The following is a 20,286-nucleotide window of genomic DNA, read 5'->3' as shown; positions in this document are numbered from 1 at the left end:
AAAACCAGCGTAAAACTCTCTTTCAATAGAATATTCATATTCTCTGTTGGTTTATTAACAATTCAAGTCTATCCCCACTACAGAATATTACAATTTGAGGGCAGAGTTACATTTACATACCATTAAATGCTCGATAGGCAGGCTGAAATTGAGCTTGAAACACTTTTAGAGTTTAAACTTAGACGAGAAACTAATCATCGAGTACATAAATCACATGAAAATCAAATTAACGAATTTCGAAAAACGAGAACTAAACAATTATAATAAATAACAAGGTTTTTTTTCGTTGCCGACGCAAAAACAAAATAACAAAATATCAATTAATGTTCATCGATCAGGCTTTGGAATGTTTAGATCAGAATTCGAGAAACCTAGAGCTGTCCGAGAATGTTCTCTTCTCTCACGGACAAACTTAGCAAAGATCACATGTAGGGATGGACACAAAGCACACATTTACACATAAAATATATAGCTAGAAATGGACATTGGGGCGCTTACATAGGACCTACATATAGACGAATTGAGCTTATGGATATACAGCTAAAATGTACAAATTTCACTAAATACACACGTAGAGCAAATAAAACTGCACCCAGGTGGATCAGCGAGAGTTGAAACCGGGCCGGGGATAGCCTAACTATGACCCAGCCACAGGCACGCTGCCAGTAAGAGTGCAGCACTGATTATGGCCACAGAACGTTGGTGTCTGCTCTCCGCACCGCAGGCAAGATTGTCGCGCGGATATTTGTTGAGTGGATCGGGCTCCTCGCTGGGGCGACACTGTTTGCCCTGGGCGGCAAAGTGCGAGCCGCACAGCTCATGGCAGGGCGGACACATGATCGCTCCCTTGTGCAGCCAGCCATTGGCTTCTATGCGAATGGAGAGCTTTTGGCCGGGGAACGAGCACTTGTAGGTGTAGTTGCCCACCAGGATGTGCAGGCGACCATCGAAACAGGTATACTTGTAGCAGCCGCTGCCCCAGTGCTGCCATTCGCGCGTCTGATGGCAGGAGCGCTCCTCCCACATGGCCTCGCTATGATCGAAGCACTTTGAGCCATCGCCGTAGCTCTCAAGGGCAAAGTTTTTCTCCGGCTCTGCAAGGGCGAGGAAGTTGCTTTAGAACATAAATAATATTAAATATCAGTCTTGATTCTTACTTGGATTATTCTCCACGAAGCGACAGTGAGAGCCGCGCACTATGATGTTCTTGCTGCGCCACGTGAACTCCTGTATGTAGGGACAGTGGTCCGCCAGCGAAACGGAGCCGCCGTAGAAGCCCTCCTCGCCGCTCTTCACATTTTGAAGGCTATCGAAATTCTGATAGCTCTTGGGCAGCTCGTAGTCGTGCCGTATGAGATTACACAGCGCCACCGAGTTGCGATCGTCTGTGCATTCGGTCTGCAGCGGATCCTGCTTCACCTTCGAACAGAACGGATGTATGGAGCGGCCTCTGTTTGAGGGACACACAGAAAACAATAAGTAACGATGTGATAACACAGTGGCGTGCTGCATTATATTTCTTACTTGGCATGATTCATTTGTATCCAGTCCTTGCAGCTGCGCATGGCAAAGGCACAGCCGAGGCCCTTGCCCCAGCTTAGGGGAGTGGCCATGGAGTAGTTGGCCCGATACCAGCCGGAATCCTCCATCAGGGCGAGGGTGATGCGTGAGAAGACCGGCGACTGTGTGTGCGTGCCAGTCATGGCCTCGTTCTCGAGTATGCGCTTCTCCCAGTGAGTCAGGGCGGTGCCCTCGCCGCCCTGATCCTCTAGCTCAGCCCCCTCGAGATGGTCACAGTCGAAGTGGGCACGCGCCTCGGCCACGACGCGAGGCGTCACCATCATATCGATCTCCTTATTGACATGGCCACCACGCACAGACCAGTTCTCGCGCACCACCTTGCGTATGGTCTCATTGCTCCACTGATGGATCTGCAATCTGAAAGGAGCAATCAGAGTTTGAGTTCGATTCCAGTTTAGTGTCCGAGCTTACTTCTCGTTCAGGTACGGCTTGCCCGTTTCCGACTTGCGGGGAGTGCGCGGTCGTCCTTCGTCATCCCTGAAGAAGGCATAGAGACTGACGGAGAAGCCCAGGGCATGCAGAATCTCATGCTTGACTGTGGATATGAGTGTCTGCAGCTCCTGCGGCTTGGTGCTGATGCTCTCGGGACAGAGATTCGCATGCCCGGCAATGGGACGATCCAGTGCCGCCTCCTGCTGACAGTGGGCCGCATAGGCCACTGTTAGGCCCTTGAAGCAGCGTTGCGTCTGCCTTGCCGAAACATAGAACACAAAGTCCGCATTCTCGATGCCATCTCCCGGCTGGGTATTGCTATCAATGCGGCAATTCTGCCCAGTGGCATTGCACACCCGACAGACCTGAAACACAAAGCGAGGATAATTAGGAATCATGGAAGTTTTACGGGGAGGCAGAACCCACATCCAAATGCTCGTTGGGCACTTGAACCTCGCCGCACATTGTCGTTGCCTTGCACTGGTCGATGCAGTGGGTGTGTCCGTTCTTCACATAGACCTGCGTGCTGTCGCATTTTCTGCAGAACACAAAGCACAAACATGAGACATGAATACATGAATAATTTATAATTGGAATTGTTCCTGAACTTACCTATTCAAACGAATAATGCCCTTGGTCTCTCGTACCATCAGGGCCTGTTCCCAGAACTGCACGGCCTCCGGCAGCACTGTGTCCTGCAAAATTCATTTGCATTATTAAATGTCAAAGCACAAATTGTGCACCTACGAAAATTAGAAATAGAAATATCCTCTTACATTTATTAAGTTGAACTTTTCCTCCTCCAGTCTAAAGGGGGCGACAGGGCGTAGGCATGAAAATATACAAGGATTTTGCTTTGATTAGTTTTTCATTTGTCGCAAAAACAAGTGGGGAGACGATCTATTATTGGTAGAATGCCATGCCCTGAGAGGGAGCAGCAACAACAACTTGTTTACGAGTGCCAATGGGGGGTCCATTTCCTTGAGGAAATTAAATTTTGTTGATTTTCAGAATTTTATAATTGATGGAGTCTGCTCAAAGTTGACAACCGTATGAATAAGAGACGACAACATGGCTAGACGCCTTTCAGTGAACCAATCAATATGTTCTCTTTATAATTTCTTCTTTGCCAAAGACTTGATGGATGCTGACTCTAATTTATAATTTAATAGGCATACTAGACACTCCCCAGATACTCAGACAGGTACTTGAGAAACGCACTGTTTGCACCTCTTGCAGCCACTTAGTTGTTAATAACGAGATTGATATCGTAAGCCAAATCGAGTCAAGTTAGTTTTCCCGCTGACCTTGTCCGTACTGCCATTTGCTCGCCAATCGAGATCGACGTGGCTGGGATTGGACGTTCGGTCTTGCTGTAAATTGGTACTGGGCCGTGTGGATGGTGGAGGCTAACCTTAGGAGAGCAACCAGCACCTCGCCTAACTGCGTTAATTTGGACAAATTGCGGCTGCCCCGGAACCCGAACCGAACCTCACCGCAAAACCAATTTCAACTTCAAGTGTTACTCAACTCAACTCGGTAACGGTGCATGGCCAAAGCAACACATACATACACAGATACAGATACACACACACACAGTTAAGAGAGTGAACTGTTTTCTTGGATACGATATGTCGTTTTTGTGAGGCCTTAACTTGACATTCGGCCAAGTCAGATTGTAAACTGTTTTGCTGCTTGCTTGGCTGCCTGCCATTAAAGTGCAATTAAAGCCAATTTCCATACCCTTGCGTACGGCAGGGTATTATCAATTTAGGCACGGGGAATGTTACCTCCACACAGAAGGAAGCTGAAAGAATAAAGCCATAATGCAGCGTCTGTTTCGAGGGAGTTTGCTAAATTGATTTAAAGCTGCGGTGCAACTAGGTCATCGATTGGTTCATATTTGTATGAATATTAATATTTATCAATATTTGCAAGCTTGTTTTTTCGTTTGTTTAGCAGATTCCCCAACAAAATGTTGACCTTGAAGCTGCCCGAGCCATAAGAGTATACAAATTTCGCTGGGCCAAAGACTGCTTTCAGCCTGGAGTTTTTCGAGCTGGAGCTGGAGCTGGTGCCGTGGCTGGAACTCACCTGTAAACGGAATCATCATAGACGAGCAGAATGCGCAGCGGCTGCTCGGCGTAGACGCTGCGCCGGCGCACGCTATGCACGGCTGCGTCGCTGTTGCCGGTGGCGTCGTCATCATCGCCAGCCAGTTGGATGCGCACGCCATGAACGACCTATAAAAGCGAGAGAGATAAATAATGAGATAAAGATGGAGAGTAAGAGTAGGAGTGAGAGTGAGAGGGAGCTGCAGATGGAGGGCAAGAAAATCACTCAGCGGAGCTTAAACGAAAGCGAAAACTGCTCAATTTTGTTGCTGGTTTTGTGTTATTATTGTTAACTTTTAAATGACGACATGTCACATAAAGGCCACACAAAAACCCAAAGGCAAAGGCAAAGGCAAAACGGTAATTGGTCTGTGCAAATTGCAGGGAAATTAATTTTAAATTGCCCGCCAAAATGTCGAACGATTGGCACATCGCACAATCCCAAAATGTCAATGATTGGTGTTGCTTGTTTCCCTTATATTGTATTTTTTGTTATTTCTGCTCATTTACTAGTATTGTTTTGTTTGTTGCCTTTTGTTTTGCCCAAAATAAAGATAATAATAAATATGCTTTTCGGTCATTGTGCAATGTGTGCCAATTATTAGGAATAAATTAGATGTCTGTCGTCTTCGTTGAATATGCATGGCAGGGCCAGCCGTTGAATTGCGATGATAATCTCTTGACAGACAAACAGACAGACGGCAGTCGCTCGACACTCAACGGCATAAATTTGTTGAGAGTATATCAGAAATACACACACACATAGACACTGAAGACTGAAGCATGCTAAAAATATATTTATGCCCATCAAGCATTAAAGGTTGCGGCGTCTGGGCTCCCCTCTTCGAGTGGGCATACTAATGGCGGGGGAGGGCCTACTGGTCTTGAAAGCTATTAAATTTCCACAAATGCTGTGGGAGGTCCATAAAAGTGAAAATGATATGGTCTGAGTGGCTTAGGGCTTATCTGGGATAAATAAAAGGGGACCCCCCGCCAGCAGTAGCAGCATCCATCAAGAACGTTCAGAAAGTGAAAGCCAGACAACAAAGAAACAAGAAAATTGAAATTATAATAAAGCTAATTTGCACACCAAATGAATGTAATGACAGAGAATGCAGCTTTGGCTTTAATTGATAAAAAGCCATGCGCTCCCCTACCATAAACGATGGATGCCGTGGGAAGTGATTGGTGAGGTGTTCACGATGGCGGAGAATGTTTACAGCTGCTGACTGCTGCTAAATGGCACCAAGAGACACCTGCACGTACCCAGAGAACCAGAACCAGCATCAGCACCAGAACCAGCTCCTATTTGTCGCAGAACAACAATGGTAATAGCTATGGCAAATGGCGATGTTTAGCCAAGAGACAGACAAAAGAGTTTGGCATTGAAATGAGCTGAACACACAGAGGCGTGCACACACTGATTGAAGTGCTGAAAGGGGAAACAGGCGGTACTCATCCGATCTATTGAGTGATTGAAGGGGAGTGGGCAGGCGCAGCTGATCTTCGGGATGAGAGTCATCATTTATGAGTAAGCTTTCAAGGGCCACTCGTCACGTGCAGGTACAATGTGCTATATCATCTCTCAAAAACCCCCCTGTACACCCCGTCAAAGTATCATCTTTGAGATAAAAATGGGCAGCGCATAAGTAAGCCTTCAAAGAGTTACGTCGGCTTCAATCGTGACGATCAAAACTCCACTCGCACCCGTATCGCCCCTTCATTGATCCAATAACTCGATGTCTCTGCGGTTGAATGCATTCAATAGGCTTTGGAAAAACCGCACAAATTACAAATCATCTGCGAAACGTTTGGCAGGTGAAAGAGTATGACGCACAATACCGTTTTGGACAGCTATTAGTTAGCAAGCGAGCGAGAGAGAGAGAGAGAGAGATTTAGCGGTAAATGCAACTGAAAGGCATTGTTCGATGTATGCGAGTGAATGCATTTCATTAGCTTTCATAGCTTCGCTTTTACAACAATCATCAAATGGGCAAATATTTTGGTACACATCTATCTGTGAGAGCTCTCAACAGATTAAATCAAAGCTCTGTAAATGTTTTATAAATGCACATTTAATTATATATTTACGAATAATTAAAAGTAAATCAACTGCAAAGTAATAAAGTGGTTTAGAGTTGGGTAATATCACCTGAAGTTCCAGTAAATATTGAGAGGATGACGAGAACACAACTCAGGGTTTATTTTTCTGCAGTATGCCTGGGAAGCTTAACCTATTTCTGTGTGAGTTTATCATTATTCAGACTCTTCCGCAATCTTTTGTTTCAATAATCAAAAATTCCTTAGGTGGAGGGTTCCTACAAGTTTAATTCGCTGGCATGTGATGTTATTAAACCAGAGCTGGGATATATTCAAGAGTGCGCCATCAAAGCAGTCGATAGGAAGCGTAATATGATCAATATTGTGGCGTATCTTAACAAAACCATTAGTGATCCAAAATCCATATCTAAATCTAAATATGTGCATGTATTTTTCAGTTAGAAATCCATTTTAGAATGGTGAAACGCGAAAGCGGTGGCTGGCATCCTTTTCTGTATGATATGAGAGTAGATGCTTGCAAGTTCTTCAGTAACCGCAGAAGGTTATTTATTCCCAATTTAATATACTCAGCTTTAAAGCGTTTTACGAATGTAAATCACACATGTCCGTATTTGGTAAGTCTCCAGATCGGAGTACATATTATAAGCAATATCAATCCATAATTGATTTTAAACTACTTCCAAGGCTGGTTCCGATTTGAGTCTGTGGAATTGGAGCCCAGTTGAAGCGAGAGTTTTAGAGAAATTTCCCGTAGAATTCGGTCAATATGGATTACATACAACTTGGTACTCACGCAAAATGCGTGTTGTTGAGATTAATGGCTCAGTTTTATACTTTAAATGATTTAAAGTTATCTAATATTATGATTTTCAAGCTCAAAGAATTAAAGTTGCTGTGTCTTTTTTGGGAAATTCGCGTGGGTGCTAGGGACACACTTTCTAACTATGGCAGTATGCGCATATGCTTATTCAATCTGCTATAAGACGTAATGCCCAACTGGCTTGCATACTAACACAGATTGGAATATCTAACAAATTTTCTCGGTTTGTGGGCCACATTCGAGCGTGTCCAGCTTTGGATATGCGACTCACGTTTAAGGCAGAAATTATAGCAAGGCACAAAAGAAAGAAAAGAAGACCGGCCTACTTCTGCGAACCGATGCTGCAAATACACTTACTGATTTCATCGAAAACTTGATCAAAGCCGATTTCATGTGAGCGGGAATTTCTGTAGATTTTTTATGGATTCAAGGGGACTTTCCTTGGCGCGATTTTGAACATAAATCAACGACTTAAATATTGTGGTATCAGTGTCTTATTACCGGCTGCCGTTGACCTTCAGGTCGTTGCAAACTGCAGCCGAAACTTGCAATACCCTCTTGCCAGGGTATTCATATGTACAAAAAGTGTATCAAAGCAAATAAAGAAAAGAGAAATGTACAGGTAAAACCACAGTTGGCTGCGCCTGCGCCTGCCTGCTTGATTACCTCCCGTATTTACTTTTTAAGCCAAACAAATAAGCTGCACAAAAACTGGCATAAATAGCAAAAAACCTGAAGACACGCACGCCTGCCCCTGCCCAGTCCAGCTTGTGCCTTGCGGCAGCATGCGCCGGGGGTGTGCACCACAAGTTGGCCGGATTATGAGGCTACAACGCGGTTTGTCCAGTTGCGCATGCTAATTTTGGGAGCGGGAATCGATCATCGATCGGCTGTTGAGTAATTATTTACGTCTCTGTCTGTCGGGCTGGCTGTCTGTTTGTCAGTCGGTCGTGCATGACAACATTTCTTCGACTCCGACTTCGACTCTCTTTCTTCCCCCTCTTTTCTGCTTTTTATGACTGTCACCATCACCTGGCGTTCAATGCTCGCTCAAGTTCGGCGGATCAATGGAACTGGCCCGTCGAAGCTTTCAAGTGAGTGTGTTGTTGTTGTTGTTGTTGTTGTTGTTCCCCATTGAGCATATTGTTATTGCTTTCACTTTCATTGGCACGCCACTCTCCCTCTCAGGTGTTCTCGCACACTGTTCCGCTCTTCGCTCTCCGTTTTCCGTTAATTGTTTGCTGTAATATTGAGCATCGATTTTTTTGCCTATCTCTACTTTGCATGCTATTGCGATGCTCTCTTTTGGTGTCTGTCCGTGCCGCTCTCTGCCTCATCTGTTTGCTGATTATTATTTTACTCAATTTATTTCTTACCTCACAGCTTGACCGCATTGGAAGTAGAGGAAGGGGGCGACTGGCGCCGGCCCTGGCCTGACACTGTGTTGCTTAATCGAAAATATTAAATGCATTCAATGGCCTCGCCCCAAGCACTAGCTGATCACGCGGATTAAGGGCCATTAGCAAGTGTTCGTCTCATTGAATTTACGCAGCTTGCTGTTATAAATTGGTTCCGTTCTAGCGTGGTTTGCCTTCTAGCTTCCTTTCAATCAACAGCAATGGAATAATTGCATTTTCAGGCACATACACCCCCATGAGAGCGTTCCATTCAAATTGAAATGCCAGCAATTGGCACGCTGAGAATGGAGCGTGGATAAGCGGTGAGTGAGGAGGGGGGATGGGGCTAAAAGCCTGTTTCCAGATACCAAAGTGCCAAGCTTAAATTGGCTTATGCAAGGGATCCCATCCCAATGGCCTCGACCATCATAACGTTTCCTTTTGCAGTACAAGGTACAGTCGAACTTCTCGTACTCAAAAAAAACCTTTAAAGTGGAACACGTACCATTATATATTTATGTATGTTTATTTTTTGTAATTGCCATGTTATCTTTGCACATTTTGAATATCATGTTAATTTTGTATTGAAATTTAACCACAAATATGTATGTCAGATACTTGAAGCAAGGCCTCGTCATAGTATTTTCTTAATGATTGGAATCGTAAACGTTTTTTTGTAATTAGGCCAGATTTTTTGTTCCTATACATGTTTGTTCTCTTAATTAATGTATTATTTATTTATTTATAAAAGAAGATAATGGTTAAGAGAACTAAAGTTGTCTTTAGAGAAGTTGTACTGTAGTACATGCAACTCAACATGTACGATGATGAGGAAGCTTCTCTTCTCCTGACACTTGTTCGCTTGTTAGCAATTGCCAAGTCTGTTTCAAACACATTTCATTTAATGGCCCTGAAGCGGGCTGTATGCAGGTAGATTCATGCTAACTACATTTTGCTTTCATTAAACGTGTTTCCACTTGCCTCGATGGGAAGATAAATTCAAGATATTTATTCGCATGCTGATTTGCCTGTTGACGGGCTGTTTCTACTGCTTTCATAACTACGGTCTCCCCACGGCTACACCCCACAATATTTCTCATTCTTCTCCTGCTTATCCGACAGTGGCTGCTGCTGCTCTCAGTAATTCCATTGAAAGTGAACCACAGCAACAGCAACAAGTTCTGCTGTAATGCCCGTCATATTTCTCACTTTCTAGGCTCCCCTTCTCCTCCTCCTCCTCCGTCATTCCACTTGCTTGATACATGAGTTGCAGCAGCGGAGAGACTGTATAACAGAAGCACATAATTCGCCAATTACTGTACAATGGGTAACGAGTCGTTTATTGAAAATGACAGGCAGAACAACGGAACAAAAAGCTCCATTTACATCTGGCGCTCCAGAAAAAAGGCTTCTTTGCACTGAACAAATTCTTCTTACTTGGGGAAACGTAATCTACTCGATTCTTTTCATATCACGATGCAATTTAAATCAATCATTTAACATTTATGGGATGTGCAACCGTTACTTAGGCCACACAATGCATAAATGTACATAAAATGTATTTATGTACAAAGCCTGGTATTTCCCAAAAGATTATAATTTAAGTCGAGAACAAACTTTTCCTGAAGTTACGCCCACTCACACTTATCTACTTGAAGTTTCCTCGAGCGAAAATTGAGAGAGCGTAAATCAAGCGAAGAGCAAAACTTTCAGCAGCATAAAAAATTGCAGCAATGAATTAATTTAAAGGGAGCTTACAGTTGACAAACATCCAATTTATCTGTAAGTCGACGCATGACTCACTTGCTGACAAATGCGAATTCAAACAATTCTCAATAAATCTGAATCGATTGTACACGTACTTTAATAAGTTGTAACGTAGACTCTCAAAGCCCGAGTAAAGTGCAGCTTTACATATACATATGTATGAATTCATCAGCTCATCCGCTCGGTCATTCAACAGTTAAACAGCATCGTTGTCAGTGCAGCGTGACAAATGATTAAATTTGGAATATTTTACATAGTGCTACGGGCTGTCTTATTTATGTACACTTTTTTCTCACTTTATATCAGCTTAATTAGAATCGAGTGCTGCTCGGGCTGTTGTCAACAGGACAGTTAAGCTGTACATATGCATGAACGTACATACATACATATGTACATTGTGTACACGAATCGTTTATAAAAGTAACGTAAGCTTTGCGGTTTGGGTGTACATACATATGTATCTCCCGCATAATATTTTATTTAATCTTCCCAATCACGGCGCGTGACAGGATGAATCTGAAAGGGTGGAAGAGGGAGAGAGTGAGACATCACTGGGTTGAAAGGGAGATGGCCTCTAGCGGTATATTTTTCACTAATAAGAGTTTAAGTTACAGATAATTAAGTTAATTGCCCGCCGTGCAACCACGACAGCATCGATAGGTACAGGCAGACAGCGTGAATTAATTCTCTCAAGTCACTTTTACTGCGAAGGAGGGAGGAGCGCAAGTTGAACTGGAACTCGAACTTGAACTGGAAACAACTGTAGTACCAGTCATGTAAATTTTCCCCTTTGCACAATTGAAAGCGACCTTTATTTATGGCGACATGCCAATTAAAATTCAGTTGATTGGAAATAAATTAAATATGAGAAAATCCCCCAAGCAAAACAACAGTAATGGAAGCTAAAACGAAGCATTGAAAATGCTTCCCGAAACATCGATTTCCGAACTGGCAAAGGTTCAGCAACAATTGGAATACGGATTATGTGGCTAAAACAACTTGACTTTAAACCTAATTCATAACTAGATCAGATTATACATATTATACATGGATATAGTAGCTGCAGGTGCTAGCTGTGTGGCAACCACCTAGCCAACCACAGAGCCAACCTCTGGTAACCACACTGCATGCCGTGCTGAATCTTAAGTGCGCATATGATTATCCTATCCAGTGGCATTAGTCAATAAGTTGCGGTTTCCATTGCTCTGGCTGCTAACCAGAATCATTCGGGTGGCTGCGTGAGAAACCTCATTTTAGTAAACTTTAATAACATACTAATTATGTGTATTCGTGGAAAGGCCTCTTTTGTAAATAAGACCAATTAGGAGCTTACGCCTAATGAGCAGAGTTTGTGACTCACAAAACAGAGGCTGTCTGAGCGAGTTTCCGAGTATTCCGTTTATACAAAATATTATAAAAACGATGTCTTCCCCAACATTTTCTCAATTTGCTTGAAAAAATCAAACTCAACAAACATTCTTCCAGCTTCTTCCACGCCTTTACCGAAGTCAATATGTTGACAATATATGTATGACAAAAATATGTGGACAAAATAATGATGCTTCGTTCTGACATTAAGAAACATTTAAATGTATCCCTTTGTTCGTTGCAAGTAGCTTTTACGCGAAGCTCCCACAAAAGGGACACATTTTGCGGAGTTTTCTTTATTTGTGTGTTTGCTTTTCATTCGTTTCCTGGCAACACCTCGCCCTTCCCTCTCCCCTACGTTTGGCGGCACTTACCTCATGGGCTTTGGGATGCTGGTGCTGACAGTTGTGTGCCCTGGCCGTCGCCAGAAGCCAGCAGCAGCAGAGGCCAAGGGCCACTAGGAATGTGCCCGGTTGGGTCTGCAGCGGGGGCATGACCATGTTTAGGGCGTGGAACGCGTACTCTGAAAATCGCTAATTATAGATTCCTGGGCAGGATGGACATGGTTTTCGCCGCTGCAGTCACTTCACAGGATGCTGAATCTTTTTCCGATTGGAGCGCGCGCCTTCACGTTGTTGTTCGCGAATATTTGTTTGCTTTGTCAATTACTCGTAAATCGCGTTCTGCCAAACCGGTCCCTCTGTTACCCGCCCCCAGTGCCTTTCCACACTCTCACAAACTCACACGCGCGTACAATCACATATATATTTATATGTTTGTGCATAAACTACCACACTGAACAATTGGGGCCTTTGGACTACTTTTGTTTTTGGGTGGGTGTGTCCGCGCGAATTCGACCCACACCGCTGCAGCAGCCTTAGACTTGGTTGTTTTTGTTTAGCAGCAAGCGGCTTCACATAAATGTCAAATTCTCATGAACTTCCCGGCGGCAGAATGCATTGCACGGTCCCTACTTCCCTGGCTTATTTATCCTCGCAACACAGTTAAAAATCCTCTTAGGTTAATTCAAATGTTTTCATTGATCAAAACATTAAACACATAAAAACATTGTCGCGAGGGGGTGGCGGCAACTCCACAGTGTTAGAGCGTCCTATGCGAGGGTAGCTTGGGCAATATTATTGTCATTGTTAATAAATCAAAGTAAATCAAGATTTTGTATCTTTAATAAACACTGGGTCAACGCACAACACCTTTTCCTGCTTAAACCAATCTGGCGTTACTTCTGCTTTCGGTGTTTCGTCCGCGCGCCACCTTCGCCATTCAAGTTGAACATTTTTTTGAGCTTTAAAAATTATTAAACAAAACAAAAAAATGCAGTGTGACCGCGGAAGGCCCTCGGAAATAAACCGAAATATACCCTTGCATTTTCAAAATATACTGTAAATATACCGTGAATCATAAATTATTTTCCTCGATTTTTATGTTCTTTTTGTTATTACTAGGTTGCAAAGACTTTTAACACTGAAATAATAATTTAGTCCGATTGAGTAATCATTTTGGCTTATTATAATTACTCATTTTTATTAGATTGTGTACCTTATGGCCTTATATTTTTCCAATTTGTATTTGAATTTTTCGTATAAATCAGCTCTTCTGGACGCAAGGGAGCTTTGTGTTCAGTATGTAAATGTATGTAACATGTAGAGACACATGTATTTAGCTGATGTCATTGAAAATTATTTAAAAATAGCGCGCAAAACGTAAGAAGATAAGAAATTCTATTGTTTTCCTGAAAGGGAATAATTGCTCTCAGTTGACTTGCAGGCCCGGGCATTCAAATAAAAAACATTTGTTGATTTGTCTTCCTACCATTGTATAGGCACAGCCAGCACTACACACATATCCATGTTGTAGCTTCCTTGTAATTGTATTTATGTTTAAACATACCGTTCATAACGCCATATACATACATATCTTAGACTACACTTAAAGTTTATAATAAACATTACTTCGACTGCAATTATTTGGATAGTTTTGATGTTATAGCAATTATAACTTCTTCTTTTTGGCCACTGTCGGTGCTGCCGGGTTGTCGCCCTTGTAGAACTCCTTCAGCAGCGCCATGGCCTCGTCGGCACGGACGCCGCCTGTGATTTTGATTCTTTGGCCCACCACGGCCCCGACATCAACTACCGTCTTTCCACCGAAACGATCGTTTTCGCAACCGAAAATAATCTCCTTGACGCCCAGCGTGTGCAGGGCGGCCGAGCACATGATGCACGGCTCCACGGTGACCACCACGATGATCTCGCTGAACATTTGGCGTGCTGGCAGGCTCTTCTCCCGGCAGTAGGCCAAGGTGGCATCGATGCAAATGAATTCGGCATGACGGGTAGCGTTCCGGTAGACGTTCACTTCGTTGGCGCCACGTGCGATGACTTTGTCCTCGTGCACAAAGACACAGCCGACGGGCACCTCGCCAGCGTCACGTGCCCGTCGCGCTTCCACCAACGCTTCCTCCATAAAAGTGGCCATTTGGCATGGAAAAATCTCCGAGGAACTCTTGGTGAAAAACAAGTCAACAAAACAAAAGACGACGACGATAGAACAGAGGCAAAGGCGAGCACTTTACAACACTTCAGGCGCTGAACAGCTGATTAGAGATGAGCACGAGCTGACAATTACTATCGGTTGAGGGTTCGGTTTGAAGATTGAGTTTTTGAATGATTCGAACCAAGAATCCAATCCTTTGTAAACCGGTTGACACGATGGAAAGCTAGCTAAACTACGATACAAATTTGGGCTATTTTTATTATTGTTTCTGGTACATTTCAGCTTAGGCCGCCAAAGTGTGGTTGCTGCACCACAGCGCATCCACTGCTGCTCTGCCTGAGCAAATACAAGCTAGCTGCTGGTGGCGTGGCCAGGGGCATCTCAATGACATCCCCGCTTGTACTATCATCCTTGAGGCCACGCAGCTCCAGCTCACAAATGACCTGCGACACGCGCATCTTGGCCTCCGCTATGAGCTTAGGCGACAGAGCCTTAACACTGGAGCTGACGCTCTCGAAGAACAGGTCCACGTGGTTTTTCTCCTTGGGCGGCGGGGGTTGCGTCGACTGGTTGCTCCCCATCAGTTCGCGGAAGGACTCCATCAACTCGTTCTTATCCTGATGGATTTGCATGAGCAGCTTAAGACCCTCCTGATTGGATGGAGAGGAACCTTTGGTGTGCTTGGTGGTCGTCGGCGATTCGGTGCCCAATGCAGCGGCCTCTGGCGGAAGAGTTCCTGAATGAGATTCGACATTGGGCTTGCCGCTTGTCTCTGTCTCTGACAGAATTTCTTGTTTGGGAACGCTACTGGAGGTGATGGCTGGAAAAGCACCCACATCGGTGGTTATAACGTGCACGGTGGTGGTGCTGATGGGTTCTGGAGCCTCCAAGTGCTCAGCTTCATTTACTTCGGACTTTGCGGGTGATGGTTGGGGGGGTCGCTTTTGGAAGTATTTGCTCCGTTCTTGCCGCACAGTCAACTCTTTTCGTATCGCTCCCTCGCCTTTGGTAATCAGGGACTCCAGATTTCGCTTGTGCTTCGTGGTCCGCTCGTGCCGGACGAGATGACATCGATTGCAGTCCAGGCGGCAGTGGCAGGCGCGGCAGAAGGGCTTGTTTGGATCGTCCTCGGAACGCCTCAGCCACGGCTCGAATATGTTCAGCCACTTGTCGCAGAACCTTTGATTATATTTTGGTTTTGCAGAAAACTTCTTTTCGATGTCCTGCCTTGCGGTTTGTTTGATCTTTCGAGCCCCTTTTACCTTGGCCTCCTTCCTGTAATTGATTGCGTTGATTTCAAGCTGAAGTTGACTTAATTTATTTGGCTTACCATTCCGAGTCGGAAGTATTTTCGGAAAAACTCATGCTGTTTTTTTTATTTACTTCTTGTTATTGTTATTATCAGCTGTCCAGAGTTGGCAAACTTCGACTACAAAATTGCACCTACCAACACTGGCAGACACTCGATAGACATTTTTATTGATTTTATTTATTTATTTCATTGAACTGCAGAACGAGAACACGAGTAACGGTATAAGTGGTTATTTATGCATGTTTGCCACGGTCCAATTTAAGCTAACGCGGACTTTCGGGCTTTAATTCAACGCTGGACACTATTTTATGTGTGTATAATATGCAAGGGCTAAAAAAGCAGTGGATAAAACATTTTTTTGTTTGTCTTGCAAGCAGGTCGTGCGTGTTCGCTTTCGCCAATAAAGTTAATTAAATTCGTAATTTGAAATTGAACAGTGGCCGAAGCGGACGGTTACGGTTGCGGGTGCGGGATATGGTTCTTCGTTTTCTAATTTTTTGCCGATTTGTCAACAACATAGAACTCGGATCAAACGGCTGAACGAATCTACTACTATTTCTACTACTACTGCTGAACTATGATAATTAAATAGCATTTAAAATGGTTATGAGGCTTACTTGCCAACGGGTCAAGTCGCAACGGGCACTACCAAAAAAAAAATCATTTTTAGACATTAACTGGATTCTTCTTCTTTAAAAGAAATGCTGCTTGCAATATTCCCAAATAAATAGGGACCCTGTTACATGGACATTCAGAGATCGCACCACACCAAATTGGGGTATTTCCACGGCATAGTCCAGGAAACCAATCAGATCTGCTGGTATTCCATGCTTCTCGTGCCTGTAGGTTAAAAACAAAAAGATTATATATCGATCGCCATTTCCCTGATGAACAAAAACTCACCCCAACAGCAGGATGCACTTTTTGGGGAACCTAAAGTTGGCGAAACTTATACTGTGAGCTGTCTGCTCGGCGCCAACAACTCTAAAGCCCTCCATTTGTTTTTGCATCAGATACTCAGCAATCCAACTGGGCCTCAGCTCGATAATGTCCAGCGTCTTCTCAGCAGTCATGCTGAAATATCAATATGCATTAGATCCGCATTACCCCAAGTGTGTCGCCAGCCAGAAGCTTAACCTTAAGTTGGTGAAATCGCTCTTTGTCGTCAAAGCCTTGTTGGCCAATGCCAAGGTTTGCACACCCAGCACCTCACAGGTGCGTGCCAGACCGCCCAGATTGGGCAGCTTGTCGATAAGGGAAGCCACCACAATCAGTTGCTTATTGACAATCATGGGATACTGGCTGACCAAATCAGAGCTGGGATATATATCGTCAATGGGATTCATTTTGCGCTGCACGTTCCCATTGATGGCAACATCTCCGTCACCGTGGTGGAATGTTGTCTCTGCCAGTGATCCAGCCTTCTTCGAGTTAAAGAACAAACGAATGCCTCTGAGAACTTCCTCGAACTCAGGGGTGCCCGCGAGCACTGCAGGTCTGATGCACTCATCGAATGGAGCATGCGTCATATAGAGAATGGATTCGGCCACAAAACAGGGACTTAAATGCTGACTCGTCATTATAAGAGACAGCACGAGACGTGGCTCCTTTCGCAGCTCAGCGAACTTCTTGCCAAACGTCGCTTCTATCGAGGTCTTTAGGGCCACGGCCATGGGCATAACAATGCTGCAACGAAAATAATTGTGTAAGCATTCGATAAGCTCTGAGTGTGTGTTTGTGTCTTACCCGCTTTTCTCGCACTTTTCCGCCAGCCTGTGCAGCACCAATTGGGCCAGCACACGCGTTTGAAAGTGGGAACCCATGGTGAGTGGCAAGAGTGCTGCAAAAATGGCATCCAACTGCTCTGGCTTTAGGCTTTCCCATTTGGCCATGCAGTACAGATGGGCCACGCTAGTGAGCGACATATGTTGCCCAGGCGAAAAGTCCTGGAACAGCGACAACTTGGCCAGCAGTGGCTCAATGCTTGGCAACATATTGGACACGAGACACTCGAACATGTAGCTTATATTGAGTTGATCATTGGACCACAGCAGTGCCTCCCACAGTAGATCCGACCACTTGACAAGATCGGGTGAGCCCAGAAAGAGCAGAGCCTTGCAGATGCGCATTTTGGTTCTGTGCTCCTTGGAGTTCTCAAAATAGCGCGGCTTCTTCGCCGACAGCTCCTTGTTGGTCCAGAGCAGTTCCTGGAACAGTCCGTTCACGTCGCGTGTGTCGTCGCGCAGATGGAATGCGGTGCTCAAAAATCTCGATCGACTAAAAGCATTCTCGTCAAAGATGTGCGCAATGCGGTAGATTTCGCCAGCCTCAATGCTACAAAAGGGTACAAATATAACTCTCTGCTGTTGTCATTGCAAAGACTTGCAGCACTCACCGTGCATCTCCTGTGCTTGTCTCTCCATTGAGCAGTTGTCCGAGGACCAGGGGCATCGGCAATGTAAAGTTCTCGAACGCTTCGAGGCAACTCGGCCGCTGGTGCAGCAAATCCTTTACGAATTTCTCATATTCTTCCTGCGGCAAATAGGCATTTGCATACTTGAGGATGTAACGAACATAGGAATTGCTGTAACCCAAACAATTGGAAGTAAAATCCACACAAAATAAACCCATGTGCTCAATGCTTACGCCTTGACTCGGTTGCAAATGGCCAAACGGGCTACCAGAGCTGGCAAGATGACGGCATCGTCTGGCAATCGCTCTCGCTGGCAGGCCAATAGCCAGCAGAGACGGGAAAATGTCTCATCGGTGCCCCTGTCCAACAGATCCAGGGGTCGTAGCTTGGCCTGTTCGATCTGTGCCCAATTTTTAAAGTTGGTTCTCACATAGAGATCCACACATTGCTCAAGCACGTACGACTTCTCCTCCCGCGACTCGCAGTTGAATCTATCGATCAAATGCTCCTGCATCTTCTCGAGGCTCATGGCCCCGGGTTTGGTCAACAAAGGATCAAAACCATACAGGGAATAGTAGAACGCGTACTCCTCATGGATCTCGGAGAAGTCGCCGCCTAGGAAGACGGGCACAAGGCGCCACCAGCCGTGCTGTGCCTTGGGTACGCCTTTTAATTGCACTAAAAATGCATGCAAGAGATTGGCATTTGGACTGTGCTCCGCTATAATGTCGTAGCAACGCTTGCTGAAGTACGGCAAATGGACCCCAAAGTTTTGGCAATTGGTGATTTTGTGCGTCAAGCGAGCGTGATCCAAATAAGCATCGCTGGTATTGTATAGCGTCTCCACATAGATCATATAATCGCCTAGAGTCAGACCTTCAATTGTGTGCTGGAATAAATTAAAATGGAGTTGATGCTGCTCAGGTTCGATGGGTAGACTCCACGATACTCACATGAAAGAGTAAAACCAGCCGCTCGATAACCAACACTCTCAGTGTGGGATTCTGTAGGATGCGCACTCGGGCGCATAGCTTGAAGAGCAACTCCTTGGCCACAGTTGGCATCTGCTCTGGACGTATGCAGCGCAACCAATGCAGCAGTGGAACACAGTGCCAGGGAACCTGTACCAGTGGCTGTATTAATGGCTCAACGCTCAGACAACCAATAAAGTCCACTGTTTGCTTCTCCGACATGTGGCCTTTGGCCTCCCAGTTGAACAGCTGCGTGCGGTTGGTGGCCGCCAGGAACTCGTAGACCAGACCATAACTGTTTAGCCAGTAGAGGCTCAGCTGGGTGAGAAAGTATTTGAGTATCCATTTCAGCACCAGAATATTGTTTTCCTGCAAGAGACGAATGCACAGGATGCGCAACCAGCGCGCCCAGGTGTCAACCACTTCAGGGGACTTGAGGGCCAGGCGTGGCAGCAGCGTACTCAGCGTGGGCAGCACCAGGTGCGACTGCTGCTCCTCTAGATTCTCCATAATGTCCACATAGGCGGACCACTGCCTATCGCAGCACTTCAGTGGGCCGAGTATCCTGGGCCCTCCCACGCGAGTTTGAGCCTCATCGACCAGCAGGATCTTTCGCATGACAAAGCAGGCAGACCGGCGGTCCTCACGCATGTCCGACTGCAACAGATTCATGATGACGTCCAAAAGCTTCTGGCAAAATGGGATGCCCAGCTTGGCCAGGAAGTCGTCAAAGAGATGGAGCAGAATTTGCGCCACATATGGCTGACGGTCGCGACTCAAGCTGAGACACCAAAGCTGCTCGAGCAGATACTTCCCGTCGGAGCCGGAAAGCTTTCGCTGATGCAGCTGCACGCAGACGAGCACATTTGCCACCAGTTGCCTGCGGGAGGCTGTGTCCTCACTGTTGGCGCATATCACCACGGCCACAAGCTTGTGAAACACTTTTGCGCCGAATCGAACATTCCACTTGCTGTTGGCCTGCATTAAGTTATACATGCACTGCAGGACTTTTTTCAAGGCCAACTCATTGTCCTTGTGCATGTCCACCAGATCGTACAGCATGTCATCCAATTCGGCGATATCTCCTTGCAAATTCTGATTTTGAATATACGATTCGAGGGCCTGCACAACCGCGTGCGTGGATGTCGCGACGACCGTGACTTTGGTACCCGGCAGAGCCATTGATGTCATTTGCTTCTTTTCACTTGTTCGCTTTCAAGGTCAGCTCCTCCTGGCACTCTACAAGTTTCTGCAGCTCTACAAGTCTCTGGCCCGCTACAAGTGTACAGCTCCTGCTTCGTATGCAAATATTTCACAATTGGCTGCAACTCCCCCGTGCACATTGTATTTATTAGTAGTTTCCTAACAACCCCCACCCACAGTCCGTATGAGCATGCCGCCCAACAGCTGTTTGTCAACTAATCGTTGTGACTGTTCCCACAGAGTTGTCATCACCCTACACTTTGCGAACTACAAAATGTACTCCCTTTTCTTTGCATTACATATTGATAATAAATAAACTCTAATTTGTACATA

General features: G+C 45.2%; 5 protein-coding genes across 5 annotated transcripts; 1 reads left to right on the top strand and 4 right to left on the bottom strand.

The window, feature by feature from the left end:
* Positions 1–20: 20 nt before the first annotated feature.
* Positions 21–12,828, bottom strand: LOC117898694 (leishmanolysin-like peptidase). Its single transcript, XM_034808309.1, has 9 exons — positions 11,915–12,828; positions 4,108–4,256; positions 2,790–2,820; positions 2,626–2,708; positions 2,440–2,551; positions 1,993–2,378; positions 1,525–1,938; positions 1,158–1,450; positions 21–1,094 (listed from the first exon to the last, which is right to left on the bottom strand). The coding sequence occupies exons 1-9, from the start codon at positions 12,038–12,040 to the stop codon at positions 634–636; spliced, it is 2,055 nt and encodes a 684-aa protein (XP_034664200.1). The 5' UTR covers positions 12,041–12,828; the 3' UTR covers positions 21–633.
* On the top strand, positions 6,636–7,131 carry LOC117898705. Its single transcript, XM_034808323.1, has 2 exons — positions 6,636–6,802; positions 6,873–7,131. The coding sequence occupies exons 1-2, from the start codon at positions 6,644–6,646 to the stop codon at positions 7,029–7,031; spliced, it is 318 nt and encodes a 105-aa protein (XP_034664214.1). The 5' UTR covers positions 6,636–6,643; the 3' UTR covers positions 7,032–7,131.
* A 598-nt stretch (positions 12,829–13,426) lies between the features above and the next one.
* On the bottom strand, positions 13,427–14,138 carry LOC117898701 (tRNA-specific adenosine deaminase 2). The gene has a single exon (XM_034808319.1). It carries the CDS (start codon positions 14,034–14,036, stop codon positions 13,551–13,553), a length of 486 nt encoding a protein of 161 aa, XP_034664210.1. The 5' UTR covers positions 14,037–14,138; the 3' UTR covers positions 13,427–13,550.
* Positions 14,139–14,287: 149 nt separating this feature from the next.
* Positions 14,288–15,799, bottom strand: LOC117898699 (protein suppressor of variegation 3-7). Its single transcript, XM_034808317.1, has 2 exons — positions 15,385–15,799; positions 14,288–15,329 (listed from the first exon to the last, which is right to left on the bottom strand). The coding sequence occupies exons 1-2, from the start codon at positions 15,417–15,419 to the stop codon at positions 14,333–14,335; spliced, it is 1,032 nt and encodes a 343-aa protein (XP_034664208.1). The 5' UTR covers positions 15,420–15,799; the 3' UTR covers positions 14,288–14,332.
* Positions 15,800–15,944: 145 nt separating this feature from the next.
* LOC117898692 lies at positions 15,945–20,129 on the bottom strand. The gene is made up of 7 exons (XM_034808306.1): positions 18,733–20,129; positions 18,013–18,668; positions 17,762–17,950; positions 17,113–17,700; positions 16,504–17,052; positions 16,270–16,440; positions 15,945–16,206 (listed from the first exon to the last, which is right to left on the bottom strand). The coding sequence occupies exons 1-7, from the start codon at positions 19,939–19,941 to the stop codon at positions 16,059–16,061; spliced, it is 3,510 nt and encodes a 1,169-aa protein (XP_034664197.1). The 5' UTR covers positions 19,942–20,129; the 3' UTR covers positions 15,945–16,058.
* Between the last annotated feature and the right edge of the window lie 157 nt (positions 20,130–20,286).

This window comes from Drosophila subobscura, chromosome O, assembly GCF_008121235.1.
Source record: "Drosophila subobscura isolate 14011-0131.10 chromosome O, UCBerk_Dsub_1.0, whole genome shotgun sequence".
Classification (NCBI taxonomy): Eukaryota; Metazoa; Arthropoda; class Insecta; order Diptera; family Drosophilidae; genus Drosophila; species Drosophila subobscura.
This window is presented reverse-complemented; position numbering and strand designations above follow the sequence as displayed.

What these genes read in the sequence shown, in the direction of transcription:
- LOC117898705 (XM_034808323.1), top strand. Translation starts at nt 6,644, where the DNA reads ATGGTGAAACGCGAAAGCGGTGGCTGGCATCCTTTTCTGTATGATATG. An exon ending in ATCACACATGTCCGTATTTG is followed by an intron (nt 6,803 to 6,872) that starts GTAAGTCTCCAG and finishes ACTACTTCCAAG; the next exon opens with GCTGGTTCCGATTTGAGTCT.
- LOC117898694 (XM_034808309.1), bottom strand. Translation starts at nt 12,040, where the DNA reads ATGGTCATGCCCCCGCTGCAGACCCAACCGGGCACATTCCTAGTGGCC. An exon ending in AAAAGTTCAACTTAATAAAT is followed by an intron (nt 2,709 to 2,789) that starts GTAAGAGGATAT and finishes TGAATTTTGCAG; the next exon opens with GACACAGTGCTGCCGGAGGC. An exon ending in AAGCCGTACCTGAACGAGAA is followed by an intron (nt 1,939 to 1,992) that starts GTAAGCTCGGAC and finishes TGCTCCTTTCAG; the next exon opens with ATTGCAGATCCATCAGTGGA.
- LOC117898701 (XM_034808319.1), bottom strand. Translation starts at nt 14,036, where the DNA reads ATGGCCACTTTTATGGAGGAAGCGTTGGTGGAAGCGCGACGGGCACGT.
- LOC117898699 (XM_034808317.1), bottom strand. Translation starts at nt 15,419, where the DNA reads ATGAGTTTTTCCGAAAATACTTCCGACTCGGAATG. An exon ending in AATACTTCCGACTCGGAATG is followed by an intron (nt 15,330 to 15,384) that starts GTAAGCCAAATA and finishes AATCAATTACAG; the next exon opens with GAAGGAGGCCAAGGTAAAAG.
- LOC117898692 (XM_034808306.1), bottom strand. Translation starts at nt 19,941, where the DNA reads ATGACATCAATGGCTCTGCCGGGTACCAAAGTCACGGTCGTCGCGACA. An exon ending in ATTTGCAACCGAGTCAAGGC is followed by an intron (nt 17,951 to 18,012) that starts GTAAGCATTGAG and finishes TTTGGGTTACAG; the next exon opens with CAATTCCTATGTTCGTTACA. An exon ending in ACAAGCACAGGAGATGCACG is followed by an intron (nt 17,701 to 17,761) that starts GTGAGTGCTGCA and finishes ACCCTTTTGTAG; the next exon opens with CATTGAGGCTGGCGAAATCT.